At 34.1% G+C, this 24637-nt stretch overlaps 2 protein-coding genes across 2 annotated transcripts in view; one reads left to right on the plus strand and one right to left on the minus strand.

Moving 5' to 3' along the window:
• Positions 1-24637, minus strand: part of LOC145252585 (mitochondrial potassium channel-like) — a 388073-nt gene that overhangs the window by 164311 nt on the left and 199125 nt on the right. The window lies entirely within an intron of this gene.
• LOC145252584 (protein mono-ADP-ribosyltransferase PARP15-like) overlaps positions 13328-24637 on the plus strand; it is a 93553-nt gene continuing 82243 nt past the window's right edge. Inside the window, exon 1 of the mRNA XM_080112247.1 lies at positions 13328-13592. Within this exon, the coding sequence (XP_079968373.1) occupies positions 13587-13592 (6 nt within the window). The 5' untranslated portion in view covers positions 13328-13586. The remainder of the gene's footprint in view (positions 13593-24637) is intronic.

Raw genomic sequence — 24637 nt, forward strand, 5'->3', positions numbered from 1 at the left:
TGAAAATAATTTCTTAAAAATATATATACTAGATTATTTTCAATAATTAATAACAGACAACGGTTGCATTTAAAACCGGAAGTAAGTATATTTATTTAAGCTATAAGAGTTATTGCTATGAGAGTAATTTATCCTTTAAGCTATGACAGTTATTGTGCATATTATTTTCATAGATCAAGATGGATGTGTCCAAGTTATTTTAAAGTTTTTTTGTTTTTTTTATTTGTGTGGCCGAGTGTGAATTTGGCTAAGTGCATGCTCTGTATGATAACTTTAAAAACAAAAACAAAAATTAATGTGACTATATTACCTATCGAATTGCTGAGAATATATATTTCAAAATTCATAATGATTGGTTTCTTAAAAAAATTAAAAACAAAACAAAGAAAACCATACACACACAAAGAAAACCACACACAACGAAAAGAAAACCACACACACACACACACACACACACACACACACACACATATATATACATGTGTATATATACATGTGTATATATATATACATACATATATATGTATATATGTGGTGGGTTATAAAATATATATGGCGATTAAGCTACACTGAATATTCTGCGTTTCATCCACATATATATATATTTATATATAAAAAAAAACACTAGCCTAGATTTAAAACAGATCAAAAAACTAGATATCCAGGCTAAATAGAGCACACACAAAGGAACAGGTCAACCAGAGGTCAAATAGGCCTTTGTCCGATAAGTGCATGCTCATTGGCTTATAGGAAGGGCGCAGTGGATACTAGAAATCTGATTGGCTAACTAAAATCTCAATAGAAGATGCGTATATAAAAACGACAAACAACCACAAAATTCGCGCATAAGCCTGAAGAGTCCTAGAGTTGATGAAACGCAGAATATTCAGTGTAGCTTAATCGCCATATATATTTTATAACTTACTAACTAGCTCTACCTACGTATTGAGCACTTTTGAAGTAAATACTTAAAGTTTACGCATGAATGTATACTTTCGTATATTAATTTTATGTGAGTAAATTAAGTAGTTATATATATATATATATATATATATATATGTATATATATGTATATATATATATATATATATATATATATATATATATATATATATATATATATATATATATATATATATATATATGTTTAATTATTTCTATTAATGTTTTCGGGGAGAAAGGTAGATCAATTTTAATTTTGTGTAGATGTTTTAGAAGTAACGTAAACGTAAGACATTTTTTAATTGGGACAACCTTTCTCTCCGAAAACATTAATAGAAATAATTAAACTTATCACAAACATTACCCACTTCCAATTTAATAACTATTTTTATAAACATATATATATATATATGCATATATATATATATATATATATATATATTACAAATTGTGTAAAATATTAACCTAACAAAGTTTAAATATTTCATGTATTTTTCAGCCCCCTCGCCCTCCAATACAATGATGCACTATTATCAACTATCAGCATCAGCAGTGTAATTAGTAGATTAATGTAAGTTTGCTTCATGAATTATTCAGAGCTAGATAAAGTATATTAGCAAAGAAAATAAAAATCATTGTTTTGTCTTCTTAACATAGACCATTGCTAAAGGAAAGAAAATGTCTATTCAAAATGAAACATTTATATTTTCGTTAGAAATTATGTAGGTCTAATGTGAAAAATCTGACATATTCTGTGTAGCTTAATTGCCATATATATATTTTCATAACTTACTATATATATATATATATATATATATATATATATATATATATATATATATATATATATATATATATATATAAATCTTGATAGTGAAAATTTATTCAAATTTTCAAAACACTTTATAAACCTGTAAGGAAGGTATACAAAATTTTAATTATTCAACAAGGAGTACAAATATATATATATATATATATATATATATGGTTTAACATAAACTGCCCGAGTTTTGACTTAATTGTCTCTTCAAGGCTAAATGCCATAACTATAAAATGAATTTGTATCAAAATTTAAATATTTTCATGTGGAATACAATAGAATATCTTATTTGCTATTTTTTTTATGTTAAAGATAGAACTTCTCAATTTTTATGCAAAAAAAAAACTCTCAAACATTTTAAGATTAACGCACACACACTCGTAGGAACACAGAACTTTGCCTGGGATTAAATCAAGAACATTGTCCTTTTTAATGTCCCCATAACACCATATTACTTTGTTTTTGCATGGTTTCTATTTCATCTCTTAAAATAGTTGTAAGAAACTGAAATTTAGAAAGCTCTAAATAAGTGTCTTATAAATGTAGATTAGATTTAATTAAAATCGGATGTCTGTGAAGTTTTAAGGCAGTTATACTCCCATAGCTCCCATAGAAGACGCGGCACATTGAGATTCAGCACATGGAGGTACATTTAGATATTTGGGACAACTTACATTGTCTTGCCCAGAGAATTATATGAATATGATTAAAATTTCATCAAAATAAGATACATGTAAAGTTTTAAGTGAGGTTCGGCCCCTCCCATAGATGGTTATGTATAGATCCTGGACCACTTCTACTATCTTCCTTGGAGAATTTTATACATATGCTTTAAATTATCATATATTTGTAGTATTTTTATGGCTTTTTTTTTTTTTTTTTTTTTTTTTTTTTTAAAGGTGGGGCAATTCTGCCCCATGCCGGAACCACTTTCATTGTATTTTCTGGAGAATTTCACATATGAATACACTTTTAGTTTTATGTAGATTCTCTTACCTTTCCTCTCCAGAGAACACAAACACGAACACACACACACACACACACACACACACACACACACACACACACACACACACACACACACACACACATATAAGAGAGAGAATATATTATTTGATAATTGATATTTTTGATGAATATGATATATACACTTTTTATGTTACAAATATTTCTTTTATGAATAATATGGATTTGTTCATCTTTTTTCATGCAAAAATTATTTTAAAATAAATTTATATTTTTTTCTGAATGACATACCTAACAGAAGAGAATTGTCCTTAAATATATATGGCTTAACATTGATACGGGCAAGGTTTCCACTCTTTTGGACGAAATACTTTATCTCTCACCGACATCCCTAAAATTGTGTAAAAATGTTTTTCAAGTTTATAAGATACTAAAAAAAAAGTGACCCGTTGGATCACCCAATGATCTATGATTAGCTTGTTTGCATAAGAAAAAAATGAACTTGCAAAGTCAGTTAAATTTACAATTTTAGAAACACGTTTTTATTTTAATATTTTTGATGAATATTATATATATATTTGTTTTTATCCTGCTAATATTTTTGATCAATAAATATGGATTTGTGCGCCATTTTTTATTCAAAAATTATTTTGAAATAGAGTTATATTTTTTCCCGGATGACATACCTAACAGATTCAAAACATTTTTTTTTTCTTTAAATATATATCCCTTAACGTTGATACGGTTTAGGTTTTCACTCTTCATTCTTCCCCAACCCACCTAAAATTGTGTCAAAATGTTTTTCAAGTTCATAAGAGGTTTGACTATTAATAAACTGAGGGACAAAGATTCACTTGAACTCACCAATATGAAAATAAACTGATATCTGTTATTTTAATCATTTATTTTTTTTTTTATCCTTAAAGTCTGTCTTAATTTGTCTGGTAAAACTAAAGAGAAAAAAGAAGCAGAAAAGAAGAAAAAAAAAAAGACACGTTTGTTTTCATTTGTTAATCTCGAATTGTTTACACTTGTCTTAGTTTGTTAAAAAATTGTTAGAGCTGATCGTTCTCTTTGGCAAATGCATTATGTTACTAAATGTATCGACCATTATTAAATAATTCAATAAAATATCTTTGTTTTTAATCTACGTTTTCGAGGTTTTTTTTGTTTGTTTTTTGGGGGTTTTTTTTTTTATAATATCCGAAGAAACGGTTAATTTCTAAAGTTTAATGATACTTTTTCAACAAAAACACAATTTTAAAATATTGCTATTTCTCTAGCGGAATTCTATCCAATCCACAACTTCAATGCTACCAAGACAAAGTACTTTTCCTTTAACAATTATGAAAAACCTTTTCAACTACCGATTGTCATGGCTAACATCACCCTTTCCAAGAGTCTAACATTCAAACTATAAATTGGAATAAAAGCATAGAACATACAGCCAAATTTGCTGTATAGAGGATAAGCTCTCTCTACTGGTATAAAACCCACTTATCACACCTGCTATAAAGCAACCATTCGCCTGTGTATGGAATATTGTTGCCACAACTGTGCTAGTGTACCAGTCATTAGTCTTTTTCTTGGACAGTGTGAAAAAAAAAAGAGTATCTAATCTAATAGGTCCTGCATTGTTTACAAAGCTCCAACTGTTGTCCCATCACTGCAAGGTTTCTTTTTTTTTTTTTTTTTTTTTTTTTACAAAGGCATCACCACATTATCAAGGCCCAGAGGCCACTCAAGGATAAGGGTTAAAGAGTGTACAGTAGAAATTGTTCAATATAGTAATCATTAGTAATGAAAATTTGGTAAATTTAATAACTTATATGGAACGGCTCATCAAGAACTTATTTACTTTAGACTTGAACACAACCATATTGTAGCCAGCCGGAAAGCAGGAAAACGGAAGACAATTCCACAGGCGTGCAGTTCTAAGAAAGGTTTCATCTCTATGTTGTTTTACAAATACTTCCATGGAATATACTCAAACTTACTGCACTTTTACCTCTCAGTGTAAATACTCCTCAACAAACCAGATTAGCACCTTTTCACTCTAGAGGTCCCCAAATGCTGAAAAACATTTTACTCTAATAGCTTTTCCCCTCAGACTGCTAGCCTTTGGAATTCCTTCCTTGTTCTCTATTTCCCAGCATGTACAAGCGTACAGAAGTTTAAATGTTTCATGAACAAATATCTTTCTGCACACCTCCCCACTTAGGATACCCCCTATAAATGTGGGCAAAAATCACAGGAGCTGCTTACGTGCCAATGGATATATGCCTTATTTGGGGTGGATTACAGTAAGATAAAAAGACAAAAAAATATTGTGGATTTCAAAAATCACAAACAGCTAGGAAACGTCACAGGTCATAGGCTCAGAATGAACAAAAAAAACAAGTGGCTATAACTTTTCGTCAATGAATATTACATTAATTCCTTACAGTTTGTTAATTCTGTACGAACCTTTTTCAAGTCTCACACAAAACACACATTCATATTTCAAGCTGTCATATACATACGCGCACACAAACATACGCGCCCACGTCCACACATGTACACTTATTCACGTTCGCGTACATACACTCACATTCACGTATATATACACACACACTTACGTATGCACATGTACTCACACACGCGAACACGAACACAGCACATGGACGACGTCACTTCCGCTTTCTAAGGAAATACACATGCGCAAAATACACTCTGGAAACGAGTATAAAAACAAGGCGATAAGCTGTTTCTAATCCTCTTTAGAACCAACTCTCAACGAGAGAGGTTGGGCTAACAAGCCGCCGCCGTTTCGGCGCGCGCGCACCTCACGTCCACTTCCTACTATGTATGGGGCACGAGCTAAAGACTGTATGTATACATTCTCACTCTTTCTCTCTACATCTACTACTGGCCACTAAGAACACCTTCGCGTCGCTGACTACTAACTGATGACAACTCTAATATCCTCTTCTTTGTCTACACGCTGGACTACCATTCTCAATTTTCCAACAACATTTATTTATCTTACCACACGCGGACATGTTATAACTAAAACGTTCATTTCTTTCAACAGCAAATAAACTACATTTATCTTATCCATTAATTGAGTCTTTGTTTCCTTCAATTCCCATTCGTTTCATTATTCTTTTGTAACGGAATTGGGGTATTTATATATCCTAGTCCCCTACAATTCCTCACTTTTCCTTTTTCTTACTAAAGTATGGAGACCCCATCATTAGTGTTTATTGTTGCATATTATCATAAACAGATGATCATTTACACTCTCCAGATTAACAATAGAGGGTTTCCAGGGGAACACTATCAGGAATGTGTGCACAGTGTGATGACGTATGGAAGCGAAATTTGGTTGTTTTTGTTTTACAGCATATCAACCCTTTTCGGGTTATTTAATGCTGAATCCAAAGATTTTGAAGAAAAAAATTTTTTAATAGAATATATTTGTTGTTTTCACATCGGTTTCTATTCAACCCATAGTTGGGATCCTAACAGGTACTAACACTCCGGGTCAGAGTGGACCTGGGAGCAATGGTAATTAAAGGGTTGCTCCACACTCCCCAAAACCCACAAGCTGGGGCCTCACCACTGGATATAGTTTAAGGTCATATCCAGGACCCCTATTGAGGGACTTTTACCCTCTGCAGGGGGACAGTCAGCGTATTCTAATGCCCCACCGACAGGGCCGTGAAATTTGTCCAAGGAGGGCTAAGGACATGTATTGAATGGAGAAAAATGTTAATAAGAATATGATGCATGTGTAATATGACCTGAGAGAAAGATTAAATCTGGACAGTATAGGGTGATGTGTTCAGAACAGGAGACTTTGATGGTATAGCTACGTTGAAAGAATGGACAAGAGTTCTGGGGGGTTTGCAGCTGTAAAGCAGTTAAGGTAGCAGGTTCAGTTCACAGGGAAAGGGCAAGGAAAACCTGGGAGGAAATGAGAAAAATGGACAAAGAAAGAATAAAGACCTGACAAGTGATAAGCTAGTTGGAAACGCAACTTCTTAAAACTGTTCAATACATGCAAGCAAGTAAAACAGACCGTAAACATGATGATGATGATGATGATGATGATGATTACATTTAAAAAAAAAAATTCTTTGCCTTAATATTTTAAAATTTTGAAAATAACAATGACAACTTATAAATAGGTATTTTGAGACATTCAAAATATTAAGGAATAACAAAAGGCTACCACCTGCTCTTTGAGGATGATCTCAAGTTGTACGCCAGCTCAGGCACCGATTTGTCAAGTCTTGCAGGTGGTACATATTTTCTCCCAAGATACTGATAAAAATGCTAAGTATTTCTTCAGAACTGACAAGAAATCCATGCGGAAAACATATAGCTTGGTGTAGAAAGTGACATCAAAGATCTAGAAGAGCAGGAACAATACCTTGGCATTGAAGAAAATGATTTCAAGAGGAGAGAAAAAATCATCAGCGTATATATGCTGTGTCACAAAATTGTGAAAAACACAACTTACAAACAACAACAAAATAATTGCTGTTAACCAATTTGTCATGCCAGTGATAACATACAGCTTTGACATAATAGACTGCTCATAAAAGGACATTAACAGACTAGACACAAAAACTAGGAAAATGTTGACACTGCACTGAATAATGTACAACACCAGTATCTACCAAGGCTGTATCTGTCCAGAGAAGCAGGAGGTATGGGTCTATCACAAATGAACCATCAACATCAAGCCACTATTGTTAGGTCTGGCCAATATCTGATGAAATCCCATAACCCAAAATTTCACTATGATCAGGAGAATATGATAATACTTGCCCAAGATCAAGTCTTGATGATCAATACCTTTAAGAGATCAGTGGTTTCAATAACGACAACAAATTCAGGTTCTACTGTCCAGAAATAGAGATTGTGAGTCACTTGACATCCAATTGTAAGATTCTGCTGGGGGACAACTACTATACACTGTGTCACAATAAAGTACGTAATTTTTTTCCTGATTCCGATGCAGGGAGAACGTAACTGTTAATAAAAATAGAGAATATAACATTAGTTTCAAAAGTGGGATACAAACCCACGTGATAATTGTTATATGAGCATAAATATGAGGTGCCTTCAATAAGTTTCCAGACTGTACAAACATTTAAAATTGTCGTAAACTCTTGAAAAATCATTATGCTATTGCTATACATCTTATGACATGACTGACCAATTTTTATGATTTCAGGTTCAAATGAACAGCTATAGCAGGAATTTTTTTTTTTTTAATTTTTTTTTTATTACATTTTCACCCCAAACAAGGCACATTGCCACTTTAATGTATGGGGCTACTATCAGGGGAAATATCTACTGGGGTACTATGTAGGGATTAGGGCAGCGAGATGTTGGTTCACGTTGCACTTGAACTTATGCATGTCAGTACAGTTGGGGAAGCAGTGACCTAAGATGGAATTCTAAAGTCTAGCAGTTCTGGGGAAGAAACTACTGGAGTAGAAAGATCTTTTACATCTAGGGATCTCTACTGTGTGGGGGTGGGATTTTGTAGCTTGTCGGGTCTGTCAAGGGTGTTCACGTCGTGGGGGCACAAGTGCTTGCAGTTCTTCAGAGCATTCACCATTATAATACTTGTAGAATAGGCAGAGGGATGCAACGTTTCGATGATGGGACAGAGGCTGAAGTTTAGATGCCAGTTTAGGGCCTATCAGATTAGCGACTCTCTTTTGAACCCTGTCAAGGAGCGAGAGACTAGTAGCCGATGCACCGGCCCAAATATGACAGCAATACTCCATACATGGGCGAATAGTGGCCTTATAGAGGTACAGGATACTTTCGGGTGTTAGAAGTTTTCTAGCATGGTAGAGAGAGCCCACCTTCCTCGCAGCGGCCCTGGCAATGCCCTCTATGTAATTGTTCCAACTCATGTTTCCTGTGAACGTTAGGCCAAGGAGCTTGAAAGACGTACTCTCAGATAAAGAGTTGTTGGCCATTGCTATAGGTGGTAGAGAAGGTTTCTTGTAATTATTGAATGAAACCAGTTTTGTCTTGGTGGCATTGAACGTTACCATCCATTTTTGTCCCCATTCCACTACTGATTGGAGGTCATCCTCTAGTGTTTCTGCCATTACTTTAGATATATGTTCATTTGTTTTCCTGTCGTGCCTGCTATAGAGTGTGGTGTCATCAGCATATATACCCATCTCAGAGGCAATTTTGTCGGGGAGGCCATTTATGAATATCAGGAACAGCAGAGGACCAAGGATAGATCCCTGGGGCACTCCCGCATTTATATCATATTGTTTAGATGTACGACTGTCGAGGACAACCTAGATTTTTCTCTTATCTAAGAAGGATTTAATTATGTTAAGTATTCTATCAGTGATACCGTAAGATCTAATCTTCCTGAGGAGACCCTCATGCCATACCCTGTCAAAAGCCTTAGATATATCTAGAGCTACCGCTCTGCCCTCTCCCGCTTTGGAATACACTCTATTACAGCCTGATTTTCACAGCTGGAAAAATACTACAGACACGTATAGAATGCTTCAGAGGTCATTTTGGACCATATTGTATGAATTGGGCATCAGTTTTTGAGTGGCATCAGAGATTCAAGTAAGGCAGGGAGTCTGTGATGTATGGGAGGAGTAAGGAAGTCAGAACACCAGAGTTGATTGTCCATATAAAGAAATTCATAGATAAGAACCGTGGTGTGTCTATAGAGACAATAGGAGTCACAGTCAACACGTGAAAAACGAAACTATTTATTTATTCAAAAAATTCTTTAGTTTTAACACTTTTTGTGTTATTACGAAACAAAAAAAAAGAAAGAAAACACTTATGTATTATCAAAGAAAGCAAATATTTTATTCAGAAGAATTAGTTTAGTCTAAACAATTTTTGTACTATTATGAAACAAAAAAAAAAACTCTTCTTGTGTTATCAAATATCAAATATTAAATTATTATATTAGTGTTAAAACTAAATTAAGTATTTTGAATAAAATATTTGTTTTATTATTTGATTATATAAGAAGCATTTTTTGTTTGAAAGTCATTGGAGGGACACTTCTGCAGTATGCAGATGGTGGTTATTGTTAGAGGGCGATAACTTTAATTTCTTCTTGCAAATAATTAATAAACAAGTTTGTTTTTTTTCGAACAGAGAAATATTTGAAAACCAAAACATTTATTGTATAAAAATATATCAATATATAATTGTAAAAACATTTATTGAAAAGTCTGCATAAGAAAATATAATTTTAATAAAACAATTTTGCAATGAAAGCAATATTGAATTTTTTATGAAATAAAATAGCTTTTTTTTTTTCTTTGTCGAACAAATTTAAATGAAACATTTGTTTTAATTAAAGCAACTTTGAAGGGTCAACAACAAATTAATAATTTAAATATTTTTTGACCGAGAAGCAGCACCTGGTGACAGTTTAGTAAGACGCACCAAGAAAAGATGGTTGCCGTCTGCATACTGCACAAGTGCCTTTTGTTGTTTTGTCAACACAAAAAGTGTTAAAACTAAATCAATTTTTCTAAATAAAATATTTGATTTATTATTTAATAATACAAGAAGTGTTTTCTTTCTTTTTTTATTTTGTAATAACACAAGAAATGTTAAAAACTAAAGTATGTTGTTTTTTTTTTTTTAATAAATATATGGTTTCGTTTTCTTTGTGTTCCATTCGGTTTCATTACGTAATCAACCATATCCACTTCTGGTAGCTGGATTTTTTTCCGAACAGTCGTCTTGGACATTATCTATAAAATATACAAATTTATTTTCTTTTGGAGGGAGAGGCTCGTTTTAAAACTATATGTATCTCAGTTTTTCTTTAATTTTCTATTTCTGAGCGATTATCGAGACTCCTCAGAGTTGATCTTCTCATGTTGGACATTTTTTGTTCAAAAGTAACACTCGACATTGCTAGTTTATTTAGTAAAAAAACAACAAGCAGACTCTTTAAATAAGTTGAACCACTAAAAAATTACAAAGCTAGGTAGAAAACGAATACTTAGAAAAATCAATTTTATTTTTTTTAAAACAACAGTAAACAACCAAAAACATTAAAAAAAAGTATTATGGGGCCTTTAAAGACATCTCTTTCAAGAACGGTCATAAAATGTGTTTTTAATCGATATGTATTCAATAATGGACCAGTTTTCCTACCTAACAAAAATGGATGAGTTTTCCTAAATTTTCCACACAATCATACATGCCGAGCCTGTGTTCTTAATTTAGCGGGAAAAGGATGGTTTTAGTTCCGGAAGTGTATTTTTACTTTTACTTTAAATTTGGACCCAATTACAAGAAACCTTCTCTGCCACCAATAGCAGACTCCCTGTCTGAGAGTACATCTTTCAAACTGTTTGGCCTAACGTTCACAGGAAACATGAGTTGGAACAATTATATTGAAAACATTGCCAGGGCCACTGCGAAAAAGATAGGCTCTCTCTACCGTGCTAGAAAACTACTGACACCTGAAAGTATCCTGTACCTCTATAAGGCCACCATTCGTCTATGTATGGAGTATTGTTGTCACATTTGGGCTGGTGCATCTGCTGCTAGTCTCTCGCTCCTAGACAAGGTTCAAAAGAGAGTCGCCAATCTGATAGGCCCTGAACTGGCATCTAAGCTTCAGCCTCTATCCCATCGACGAAACGTTGCATCTCTCTGCTTGTTCTACAAGTATTTTAATGGTGAATGCTCTGACGAACTGCAGACACTTGTGCCCCCACGACGTAGACACCCTTGACAAACCCGACAGGCAGCTAAATCCCACCCCCACACAGTAGAGATACCTAGATGTAAAAGATCTTTCTACTCCAGTAGTTTCTTCCCTAGAACCGCTAGACTCTGGAATTCCATTCCAGGTCCCTGCTTCCCTAACTGTACTGACATGCAGAAGTTCAAGTGTAATGTGAACCGACATCTTGCTGCCCAAATCCCAACATAGTGCCCCAATAGTTGCTGCCCCTGATAGTAGCCCCCTACACCAAAGTGGCAATTTGCCTTGTTTGGGGTGAAAATGTAATAAAAAAAAAAATAAAAATAAAAAATATCACGGCAATACTACCAGACGTAAAAAGAAGGCAAAGTCCGAGATGATGCTCTCCTTGGACAGGAAAAAACGATTTTATAATCCTAACATAAAGGTCGAGAAATTGATTAAATTGAAATTTAATTATTTTTTGCTTCTTTTTATTAATTTCAAATATATGAATCCCCTCCCTAAATGACACCACTGGCGACTATTTATCTACTTCCCCGCGAAGGCTGGATGTAAAACAAAGTCAGTTTTTTTTAATTTGAATATTATCCAGTTCCTCAAAAAGCACACTATGGATGAGACAAAAACAAAAACTTGTCAATGTCAAGTTTCTTTCTAACTCCCCCACCAAAAAAAACTTTAAATTGACGACTTTTAATGGTTTTTTGTGGTGCTAAAAACGAATATAACATTTACATTTGGGGCAGATAAGTAGTTTTCATGATTTGAAGAAATTACTTTTCCAAAAAGTAGGGGATCACTTTCCTATATAGCTTTAACATAAAATGAGCACCCACTTTCTGGCCACCTATTAATTTCTTCATATAAAAAAATTTAACTGTGATATTCGTTTTTAGCACCCCCGAAAACCGGCGCTGTTTTTTTACATTTTTTTTCATCTCATAATTTAGGACGCTAATAATGCTGTCAGTAAGCTTACAAGAGCAGTTTACAAAAACATACGTTTTGTTTTCCGTTCTTTTTTAGAGGGGGGTATTCAATTATAGAACTTTTATAGTCTTTAACAGGTGCTTCTGTAGTTTAATTAACCGTTTTTCCGTAAGTATTGTGCCGACATTAACCGAGCAGAAGAACCGTTTAATATTTCACAAAAATTCTGTTTACATTAGGGGGAAGTGGTGGAGGGGCGCCCGCCACAACACCCCTTCACCGCTCCCCCTAATGTAAACAGAATTTTTGTGAAATATTAAACTGCAGAAGCACCTGTTAAAAACTATACAAGTTCTATAATGAAAAAAAAAAGTATGTTTTTGTAAACTGCTCGTATAAACTTACTGACAACTTATTAGCGTCCTAAATTTGGAGATGAAAAATGAACGAATCTCTTAATAAAATAACAGCGCCGATTTTCGGGGATGCTGAAAACGAATATCACAGTTAAATTTGTTTATGATATGAAGAAATTACTAGGAGGCCAGAAAGTGGGTGCTCATTTTACGTTAATTTATATAGGAAAGTGTTCCCACCTTTTCAATAAGCAATTTCTTTATATCATAAAAATTACTTACCTGCCCCAAATTTAAATGTGATATTCTGTTTCAGCACCATCGAAAACCTATAAAAGTCATCATTTTAAAGTTTTTTGGGGGGGATTTGGAAAGAAACTTGACATTGACCTCAAAATTTCCCCAATCGAGACGGACTTCTCCCCTCCCCCCCTCTCCCACTTCACTTTGAATTATGTTTGTGGATACTTGGCTCCCTTATATGCCTCAAACAAAATATAATCCGGCTAATAACATAATCGACCCAAATAATTTTTCTTCCTTCAATTTATTTGTTTGAAGAGTTTCACTTGGGAAAGTGAAACTAAACTTTTGTGCACTAAAAACAAACAAACAAAAAAATCCGTTTTTTTTCCGTTTCAGTTTTTCACAACAACCCTTGTTTCACTGACAAAACTAGAAAAATTTATGTGCACATACACATATATAAGTTATTAAGCATTTAAAGTTTAATTTTATTATGAGAATAATTTAAACGCATTCGTTTATAGGAAGAAAAATTTAACTAGTGCTTGCTTCATTTTGTTAAAAATATTGTACAGCGACCACATCAAAAATGGGGGTAAGTATATATATATATATATATATATATATATATATATATATATATATATATATATATATATTCTGATCATTTATATATATTATATTAATTATTATTTATATGTATTTCGCACGTATACTTGTAATATTTATTCGCTATAAAATTAACATAACAGTTTTCATTACAAAGTATGTATAAAGTTAATAAATCAAGCGGGGGTGGGGATTGTGCTGGTTTAAAATCTCTTAAACCAAGCGCTTTCACCATAATACCGTATTTATTCTATGGACGTGCTTACTTTGAAACTCCCTAAAAACATTTTTGTTCCGTGGGTACCTCCAACGCGCGCCACAGATTTAATCCCCCTCCCCACGTCTATATGTAACACGATGTAACTGTAATTTAATTTAATATTATTATCATAACTTTTGTACCATTTAAAAGAATAAGCTTCAAATAAACTGCTAATAGTTTGTTAAAAAATTTTTTACAGCATACGAAAATAATGCAAATGCGAGACTAAAATCGTGTTTACATTATCGACGCCTTAAAACAACGTTCCTATGTAGTGATCATTTTGAAGTCGTAAACATACCCATATTTAAAAAAAAAAATCTAGCAAAAATCAGCTAATGGTCAAATTTTCATGAAATTTTCGATACTTATTCATTTGTAAATAACTTACATATTAAAAGTAGGTTTCGTTAAATATATGAATAGTATCAGTTGTTCAAACAATAACATCAACAAAAAAGCTACTTAAATATATGACATACTGTTGAAAAGAAATTTTGAATATTGTACATATAAACAAGTACACACACATATGCATACACAGTTGAATATATATATATATATATATATATATATATATATATATATATATGAGCAAACAATTAATAAAATATGTTAAAAAACACTTTGAAATGAGTTAAAAACATATTTAATCTGAAAACGAAACACTAGATAAATGGATAGTCCTTAATCCGCGGAGTTTCGAAAAAATACTCTCCTTCTCATCAGAGGATAGGAATTAGCGAAATGCGGGATCGGATTTTGCACGCAGAAGTATTTGATGAAACAACAAGTAAGTCAAAGATCTTACTTGAAAACAAAATAAGTTAAGCAGAGGGAATATGGTGAAGAAAAAGGTGATTACACATGAATGGACAGCCTGGTGGAAGATAAAAAATCCAGTGACGGTAAAATCCAAATGTAAACTTCAAGAAAGTTAAAAGAATTTCTATTTGTACAAGTAAAATCCAAGGAAATCCCGTAATTGGAAGAAGATGGCCTATAATAATCCAAAGGCAGAAATCTATGGAATAATTCACAAAAATGTGTACAAGGAAAAAAGAAAAGATTATAAAAGAAAAATAAGATGTGCTTTTCACTCTACTTCCGAGACATAACTATAAATAAAAAAGATCTGGGAAGAGAAAGGAGAGAAAAAAAATGATAAAGTTAAATATAAAATATAAAATAAAGGGAAACAAAAGTCAAAATGACCCAGACAGGAAATGTTAAAGGTGCGAAAATATATATAGGGCAAAATAAAATAGGTCAACTGAAATGTACAGGTCATCACTTAAAAAAATGTCAGCAAGAGTTGTTAAACGACACTAAAAGGAAAATAAAAATAAATAAATAAATAAATATATAATAAATAAATAGAAAATAAAGAATAAATATATAAAAAATAAAATATAATAAAAATAAAATATAATATATAATATAAAATAAAATAAGAATAAAAAAAATAAAAAAATAAAAATTAAATAAAGGGAGAAGATGGCCGGTATCTGCAATTTCATGAAAAAAAAAAAAAGTAAGTAAATTCATATAGTAGAATTTAAGTAAATATACATACAAGATATGAAAGTGTGGGTAGATTGATATATTAGATAGATAGGAAAGTTTAAAGAATAAAACAGAAAATGCAGATAAAAAAAACCGGCCATGCAAAGAGATATAAAGAATTAAAATAAAGGATTATTAAATTATAAAGTATTAAGTATTTTATATATATATATATATATATATATATATATATATATATATATATATATATATATATATATATATATCTATACATACAGATATATGCAGGCATATATCTCTATACATACAGATATATGCAGGCATATATCTATATACATACAGATTATATATATATATATATATATATATATATATGCACATATATATACACGCACACACAGTTATACCTACACGCGCGTGCACACACACAAACACACACATGTTTTTGCAGTGATCTTTTGAAGATCCTTTGTTGTCAGACCAATTGCTGTCCTAATTAAACATATTATAAACACATTCTGTTCATTTATTGAGCACTCTTTAATAAACAGATAAGTTTCAGTGGATTTATATCCAGAAAACTAAAACTGTACAACCATTATATATATATATATATACTAGCAAAGATACCCGTGCTTCGCACGGAGCTTTGTTGCGCACTCGGGTACCAAAATCTGTGGGCACCTTTCCAGTAAGTTGATGTTGTAAGAGCAACGATTGCATAAGGTGATTAACATTTTAACTACCTCTTGTAGTGACTGAAATTCAATCAGGAACTTCACAAAACATTTTCATCAAAAAGGAAGGTTACTTGATGTTACATAGTAAATTTTTCATTGAAGTCATTTTCAACTCTTGCTTAAATTTTATCTTGCACATTCAATACTAAAAACTTACCACAATCAGATCATGTCAGTTTTTCCTCATATCCATTTCTCGAACTTTTCACTAAAGAGCCTCAGGGTAAACTACATTTCTGCTGCTTTGATTTGGAGCCAGAATGTAGAGTTTTTCTGAACTTCCTGTCCGGCTGATGGAGACGTAGAACATACCGTGACTGAAGCAGTCTGATGTCAAGTCTACGCCAATGGTGTTAAATGTCTGACCTTGACTTTTGTTTATGCTCATTGCAAAACACACCTTCACAGGAAATTGGAGTCTCCGGAATTTAAATGGAAGTACTGAGTCCGATGGAACTAAGGGGATCCTTGGCAGTAGAACGGTTTCGCCTTTGTAGGGACCACAGGAAATGGTGGCCTCAAGTACATTGGTGTGCAATCTGGTGATAACACATCTGGTTCCGTTTGTTATTTTTGGCGGTTCCAAGGATCGAAGAATCATGATTGGCGATCCAATTTTGAGATTTAAAATGTGTGGAGGCATTCCAGATATCTCCAAAGAGTTTAAAAACTCCACAGGGTAGTGAACAGCTTCATATTCATTAGTAGCTGAATCAACTGACTTGTATTGCTTTGTGTCTCCTGGAAATTCATCCATTATTGAATTGTTCAAATGATTCACATTGCTGTTTAATGGCGAAATAATAGCCCTCTCAGCAAGCCAATCCGGTGATTTTCCATTGTTTTGCAGGTCTGGGTACACTTTGTCTTTCAGTTGCTTCTGATTACCGACACATTTACCAAGCGCAGTTGGAATCTTAATTGTGTCAGGTGAAGAAGTGATAGGAAACTGACCATTACCGATTTGGAGAAGCAATTTTGAGAAGTCTGCTGCAGCTGTGTTATCAGAGATATAGGCTCTCATATTAGTAGTCAGTCTCTTCACTATAACGTGCCTCCAGAGATAGGATTGTTTCAAACTTGCATTGACAATGTTAGCCCTTGTGCCATTTTTAACCACTGGGAGGATTTGACGGAAATCACCGCAAAATAAGGTTGGAATGCCACCCATGGGATTCTTGTTTCCTGTGATGTCTTGCAGTGTTCGGTCAATTGCTTCATAAGCACTCTTGTGCGTCATTGGGGCTTCGTCTACAATGATTGCAGAGGTGTCTCTAATTACATTTGCCAAGGCTGAGTTACCAGTAATTTTGCAAACTGGCTGATCCATTCGATGAGTATCCAAGGGTACTTTAAAAGTGCTGTGAAGAGTGCGGCCACCTTGTAGTAGAGTAGCAGCAATGCCACTGAATGCTGTTGCAAGCACAATCTTTCTCATGGATCTAATCTTTGCAAGGATCAAATTGATTACAAAAGTCTTGCCCGTACCACCTGGAGCATCAAGAAACATCATGTTTTTGTTCATTTCACCTTGTGCTTCCAACATTGCCATGAATGAATTGTAAACTTCTCTTTGAGAATCGGTCAGTTTTTCTTGCATATTTTCTGCTTGTAGGGAAGTTCTTCAAGATTATAAGTAACTTCACGTTGATACTCTCTCGTGAGTCTTTCATCTCTCCCTTGCATTGGTGCAGGTAATCCATAGCTTGCCAATGGTTGACCGCACATAAGGAGAACTTTTTCTTCAATTAGACAAAGAGTTTTATTGTAGATGTCCTCATTAAAATCTGCTTCTGGATTGTTAACTTCTTGCCTGTATCTGTGAAGAATGTCTTCAGATATTACATCACGAAAAGCCATCCAGATCTCAAGAGGATTTCTTGGCTCACAGGCTGTTAAAATTATCACAAATAGGCTTCGCAAATTTGAAGGTGATTGAGTGGCACTTGCCTCTCCTACTGCTTGATGCAAGTGATGGTCATTTTCTAGAAGGCCTCGAGCAAGGCACGCTGCTCTGTATGTTTCAAACACCTGACCATTGTATGCTCGCAAATTTTGAAATGAAGTTGGACCAGCAACCTCATTGAGCAACAGGCGTAAGAAATAACACTCCCCTGCTTTTGGACTAATCGTGTAGATTCTCCCAATGCATGGTGCCTTCCATACATCATCATTTTCAGTACCTTCAACTTGTACCCCACGCATTCTTCTCATCCATTTCTTTGTCGATTTGTTCCAAGTGTAAAACTCAGGGACTTCTACGTATTTGAGACCCCTTGCAAAGTCATCCTCATGGCAGAGTTGAAAAAATGCTGTCAAAGTTGTGGCAGGTGGTGGACCTTGGGCTCGTTCCAGAGCAGTATCAGCTGAGAACATGACACGCTGCCCATTTTCAAGATGAACAGAAAGTTGTACAATTGGGGGGAAATGTTCATGGATGGGATGTTCCAATATCCTCCAGGCTGCCTCTGAACTGCCGACATACCTTGCATTCTGGAACTGCTGGATCTCATCCACAATGTGACTTTGTACTTGGCCTTGTTGGTTAGCTGCTCCATCAGTTCTTTGTAGTTCAAACACTGCTTGGTCACATCCTTTATTCACGTATTTGAGGACATATTTGATGCTTTGGATCGAGCTGCAAATTTCTACGTTAATGTGAGCGTTGAACTGCTGAAGGAGGACCTTGTTGTACGGAACAATCCACTGGTTTGTTATTTCTTGATTAACATACCGACCATTTCTCTTCATCCTTATTGTACCAGTCTGGCCTCCATCTTCTGGTTTTCTTCGCCTGTACTTGGGGTAAGAGTCTTGGCCTTGCTTGGTACACTGAAGAAATTCTTTTGGGTATTTTTTGGAACATTTGTTGTCAATCATACATGGACAATTTGGATTAAATGGTCCACAAGGTCCATGCACCATATGTGCCATCACTTTAGCATGAAGATCAGGATCTTCCTCTTTGTCAGGGATCTCTGCAGATATGCAGAGATCCATTTTTTCTGGTAGAAGTTTGTCCTCTGGAGCCTGCCAGGTGAGGATGTGTGCATGCGGCAGTCCTCTTTTTTGATATTCAATACTGTACAGGAAAGCCCTCAACCTGCCAAATCCTCCCTTTTTAATAAATTCAAGTAACTTTTTTAGCTTCTGCCTGAAAACCCTGGCAACAATATCTGGACGATCCTGAGGGTCTTGCCCTTGAAGACAATTTTCTGTAATTTCTGTCCACTTTGGATTTGTTGTGAACATGATGAAGAGGTCGGCTCGGCCCATTCGCCGAACATATGCCATGGCATCACTTTGACGCTCAAACATGTATCGAGGGCCTCCTGTATAAGTTGCCGGAAGTACAACTCGTTGACCAAACTGTTCTGGATTCCCATCCTCCCTAAGAATTGAATCTCTCAAGTTGCTATAATTGCCAGCTCTCAGGGTCTGTTGCTCACGCCTCAGGAACTGTAAACGTTCTGTTTCAATCTTACAGTACACATCCACCAGCCATTGTTGAAATAGCCTTCGGTACCAGAGAAAATAGTTTCCAGGCCGAGTCATTAAATGGTACGAATAAAATTGCTGTTGGGTAACTTTTCGCCCATTGGATGCCTTCATGTAGATGTTGTAAGATGGAGAACCATAGGGGTACATTAACGGGTACATTAAAGTATCGTAGAGGGGATGTAGTTCGGAGATCCATTTTAATGTATCATTTCTAAAACGCAAGACAATATCCCGGTTAGCTGTTGGTTCATTCTCCATTAATATTCCAATCTCATACGTTGTTGTTGGAGCATTGAATCGCCGTGGATGCTCTTCTTGCGGCCTTCGGTCTTCCTTTATGACAACTTTATGTTCTACCAAGTGTTCTTCTTCAATCCTCTCCTTTGTTGTTTTCAGCTGACAAATAAAGCTGTTGTTCTCATGTAAAAATTCAGTCAGACTTTGGAGAATGTCTCTATTGAGTCTACTGTCACGTCCCCGATTATGTAGTTCCTCTTCCAGACTATCCAAGAAGTAGACTTGAATAAACTTTGCTGTTTCATCTTCAGGTGGTAAAAGACTCCCAATCTGGTGGCAAACCTGGCCTCGAATTCTAAAAGAAGGATTCCACCCATGTACTGCCGCAATTTTGTGACCAAATGATGTCATTGCAAAACAATTGTTATAACTGCGTAGATTTTGCAGAAAATCTTTAGAGATGGGACCATTGCCGGAGAGCAAATCTTGAAGCAACTGAGGCAGTGGTGGAAAGCTATCAAGCACAACTTTGCCAGAAGAACAACAACAACCAGGGGTTTCTCCTTTAAATTTTACAGCTGAGCAATGTTGACATACTTTGTCCATTTTTCCTATATCAGCTGTAGTGAGAGAGTCATTTTTGTTGTAGAGCAATCCTTTTCTATTGCAGTGTTCTATTTCATGGTGTCTTAAAGCAGTCATTCGTTGTCTAGCTGCCTCGTTTTCTGTCAATTGCTGGGGCAAAGTCATACTCTCTCTCCATGCAGCCTCTCGTTGTTGCCCTTGGTGTAGGCGAAAGCTTCGTTGGGTTTCCGATTCATTCTGATGTCGTTGAGCCACTCTCAACTCACCTTGTGTACGTCTACTTACCTCATATAATTCATTCGATCGTAATATTGCTTCTCTTTCCAGTGCATATCTTTGCCTTTCTTGAATTTCATCTTGTGATGAATTTAACCGCCTTACAGCATGTCTAGTTCTGTCAGCTTCACGTTGGGTTTCTCTTTCCAAATCTGACAGTCTTGCTCTCCTTTCTCTTTGACGTATCCTGTTAAGTTCTAGACGTCTTTCTCTATCTGAATTGTTTTCATTGGAGCGAATTGCAGCAACTCTTAGTCTATTAGCTTCCAATCTTTCCATTCTTTCTTCCTCACTTTCGTTTCTACTTCGTTTGGGTGGCATAATTTCGGTTTTAAACGGAATTGTTTAACGATATTAATGATTGTAAATTAATTAAGCGTAAAGGAAATGTATACTAACTGAAATGGACGAACTATAAATAATATTTCTGAATAGTACAATTATAAACAATTATATTGTACCTATTTACTATGCCTCCCCACGGGACAGAGTTAGACACCAGGGTCGTTTTTTAACGTGGAGAAAAGGTACAAAAATAAAAATTGTCTCAGTCGTGAAGGATTTCTCCTCCACCGAAAGAGAACAAGAAAATGAAGTGCAGCATCTGAAGAACAGATACTACACTTTGATCTTGACCAAAAGGGCCTACGTGTGACTCATTACTTCCGGGTGTGAACGTCACAGTCTAAAAGTAATAATTAAAAAAAAAAGTAAATGTAAAATAAATGTAATACCAACTTAGGTTAACTAAGTAAACAGTACAATTAAAACAGTTCTATTAAAACAAATAATTACTAAGATCTAGGTAATTGTTAGTCTCATTGTTATGGTTTTAAAGAAAAAAATGTGTAAAAAAAAGTTCTGCTTTTGTGAGTACGTGTATTTCTTTTAAATTACATAACCTTTTTATTTTATTATTTATATCTCTTTTAAATTTATATATTTTGTTAGTAAACTGGAAGAAATTCAGTTGAATAAAACCTTGTTCGTGTTCTTTACGTTAAACTCATATTTTTATAAAAGGTTCATCCGGTTTAAAGAAAGCACTAAGTTTAAATAAGACTGGAAATAACTAATTCAATATATAAATAGAAAAATGAAATAAATATAAGCTTTAAGTCTTAAGATAGTAATAATCAAAATGTAATAAATTATTTGTAGTTCAAATCTATGATAAACAGGCTTTCGAAATAGGCTCGACCAGAAAGATTAAATTGGAACGAAATTATAATCTCCGTGCCATTTTCAAAACAACCCCACAAAAGTAATGATATCCTGCAGTTGGTTAAATGACAATGGTTGTAAGAAAAATGTAAAAGAAAATGCGCTTATCTGTTTATTTTGACCTGTTTTATTTAATAAAAAAAAAATTGGCTATAACTGGAAGAGAGCGTTATGTTTTGGGGGTTGTTTAAAAAATAGAATGGAAATAAAGTTAGTTCCGTTTTAATTGTGTTTAATTGCGGCAAGCGCTAACAAAATCGAAAAATCACTGTTTACATTCGAAATGTTAACTTTTATAGGTTTACAGGTTTGCTGACAAGGCTGGGGGTGTTTAATACAATTATTTTACTAAATTGATTTTTTTCATTCAAAAATAAAATTATTTATTTTTTAATAAAGTTTTATTTTAAAATATTTGTTTTTGTTTATTTATATAAAATTACGATAGTTAAATTGTATTCTTTCAATTATATTGGCAAGTAAAATATAAAAGATTAAAACGGAACGAAATTGAAATTTCCATTACATTTTCAATACAATCCCAAAACATAAAGCTTTGCTCGCCAATGAATTGTTTTGATAATATACGTAAAGTGAAATAAATCGAATATAAAATTAAATGAAAATATATTAAATAATTAAATGTTAAATAGATTTTGTAAATAGTACAGTTGAAATGATTAGAATATTTCCAATATGTAATAAGGTCGAGGTAATTAGTTAAAGAGATTTAATATAATGTGATATGCAAATGAGCATAAGTCATTCGATATGGGGGTGGTTTGTAGACTAGTATATAAAGAAATTAGGCATAGATTCTTATGTCTCCTATAACAGAAACATCCTAAAATGGGTTCTAATGTTTCTCTACCAGGAGAGATCTACCCTCTTACCTCCTTTATATTTCGTTGATGATGGAGAGCTGTACACACAGACAGAAACACACGAACCCTATTACTTTATAAAAATATAGATAGATAGATATATATATATATGGATGGACAGAGAGAGAGAGAGAGAGATAATGAGTGAGATAAACTAATAGGGGGACCTGATGTTCTTATTTACAATGCCTCCCCACGGGACAGAGTTAGACACCAGGGTCGTTTTTTTTAATGTGGAGAAAAGGAACAAAAATAAAAATTGTCTCAGTCGTGAAGGATTTCTCCTCCACTGACAGAGAACAAAAAATTGAAGTGCAGCATCTGAAGAACAGATGGTATTTATTTGCTCCCCCACTGAGCAAATTAGGCACAAGGCCGTTTTTAATGTGAGGTAAAAACCAGCTCCCCTAAAAGGGGTCACTCTGGTTACCAAAAATAATTGTCCCAGTATAGAGGGTCTCCCTCCATTGACTGGTACAAACCATCCCAAGTGCAGCATCTGAAGAACAGATACTACACTTTGATCTTGTCCCGAAGGCCAAGTATGTTGCTCGAGATCGAATGATTCCAATACTTTGTTATCAAAATCGTTGAAAATGCTCATTTTTCAATCAAATTGATTGCCCCCTTTAGTCAGCGACCTTCTGTTGTGCACCAGGAGGAAACTTATGCCTCTCCACAGTAACATAGTCCTCTATAGATTGTAGTTTACATTGCACTGTAGAGAACCAATTGTTGATTTGATGAAATTATCTCTATCTATCTATCTATCTATCTATCTATCATATAAAAGGAACTTTGTTTCTGTGTGGGTCTGTATGCCTGTGAGTTCATTCCCTATCGACTCCTAAACGATTGAGCCGATTTTTTTTTAAATTTCACACATATATACTGAATGTGGCTGGCAATGTTCTTACATAAGTTTTGCATCGGAAACTCTTCGATAAATATCGATAATCAATAATTGATAAAATCCGATATATACACATGCATATGAAGTTATGAAAGAAGGAACAGGCGATTTTGACTAAAGTTAATGCCTTATAGAGCTTACAATCACAAGTACATTTGAGAAGTTTTATTACTGCACAAGTAGAAAAGCTAGAAAACCAACAATAGGTTCTTTGATATGACATAGGCACATTCTGTTTAGAGCAAAATTGAACCATGATACTTGACATCTGCATTTAAAGCTTTAAGCAGTTATATAAAAACAATGTTATAAAATCAACAGTAAGTTCTCTACAGTGCAATGTAGACTACAATGTATTGTAGACTAAGTCACTGCAGGGAGGCATGTGAAGCATCCTCTTAATGCACCACGGCAGGTTCCCAACTAAAACAGGCAATTAATCGATTTGATTAAAAATGGGCGATTTTACCGATTTTGATAATAAAAATATGGAAGTGTGAAACATTCATTAATTCTCACTGAATCCCGGGCAACGTCGGGTCTCCCTGCTAATTTTTATATAATAACTTGAATTAAAGTTTTAAACGCAAAAGTCAAGTATCATGGTTCAATTGTGCTCTAAACAGAAACGCTCATTTTGAATGCACCACTGCCTGATCAAAGAAACTATTGTTGATGCTATATGCCGGGATCTTCTGCTTGTGTCGTCATAAAACTTCTCAAATGTACTTGTAATGTTAGGATGTGTAAAGGTGTAAACCTTGGTCAAAATTTGACTGTTCCTTCTTTAATCAGATTTTTTTTTTTATTATCAATACTTATTGGGGACATCCTGATATAAAAGCCTATCTAGCAACACTCCAAGACACACAAAGTACATAC

Source organism: Euprymna scolopes, chromosome 29 (genome assembly GCF_053919585.1).
Source record: "Euprymna scolopes isolate OS-2025 chromosome 29, ASM5391958v1, whole genome shotgun sequence".
Lineage (NCBI taxonomy): Eukaryota > Metazoa > Mollusca > Cephalopoda > Sepiida > Sepiolidae > Euprymna > Euprymna scolopes.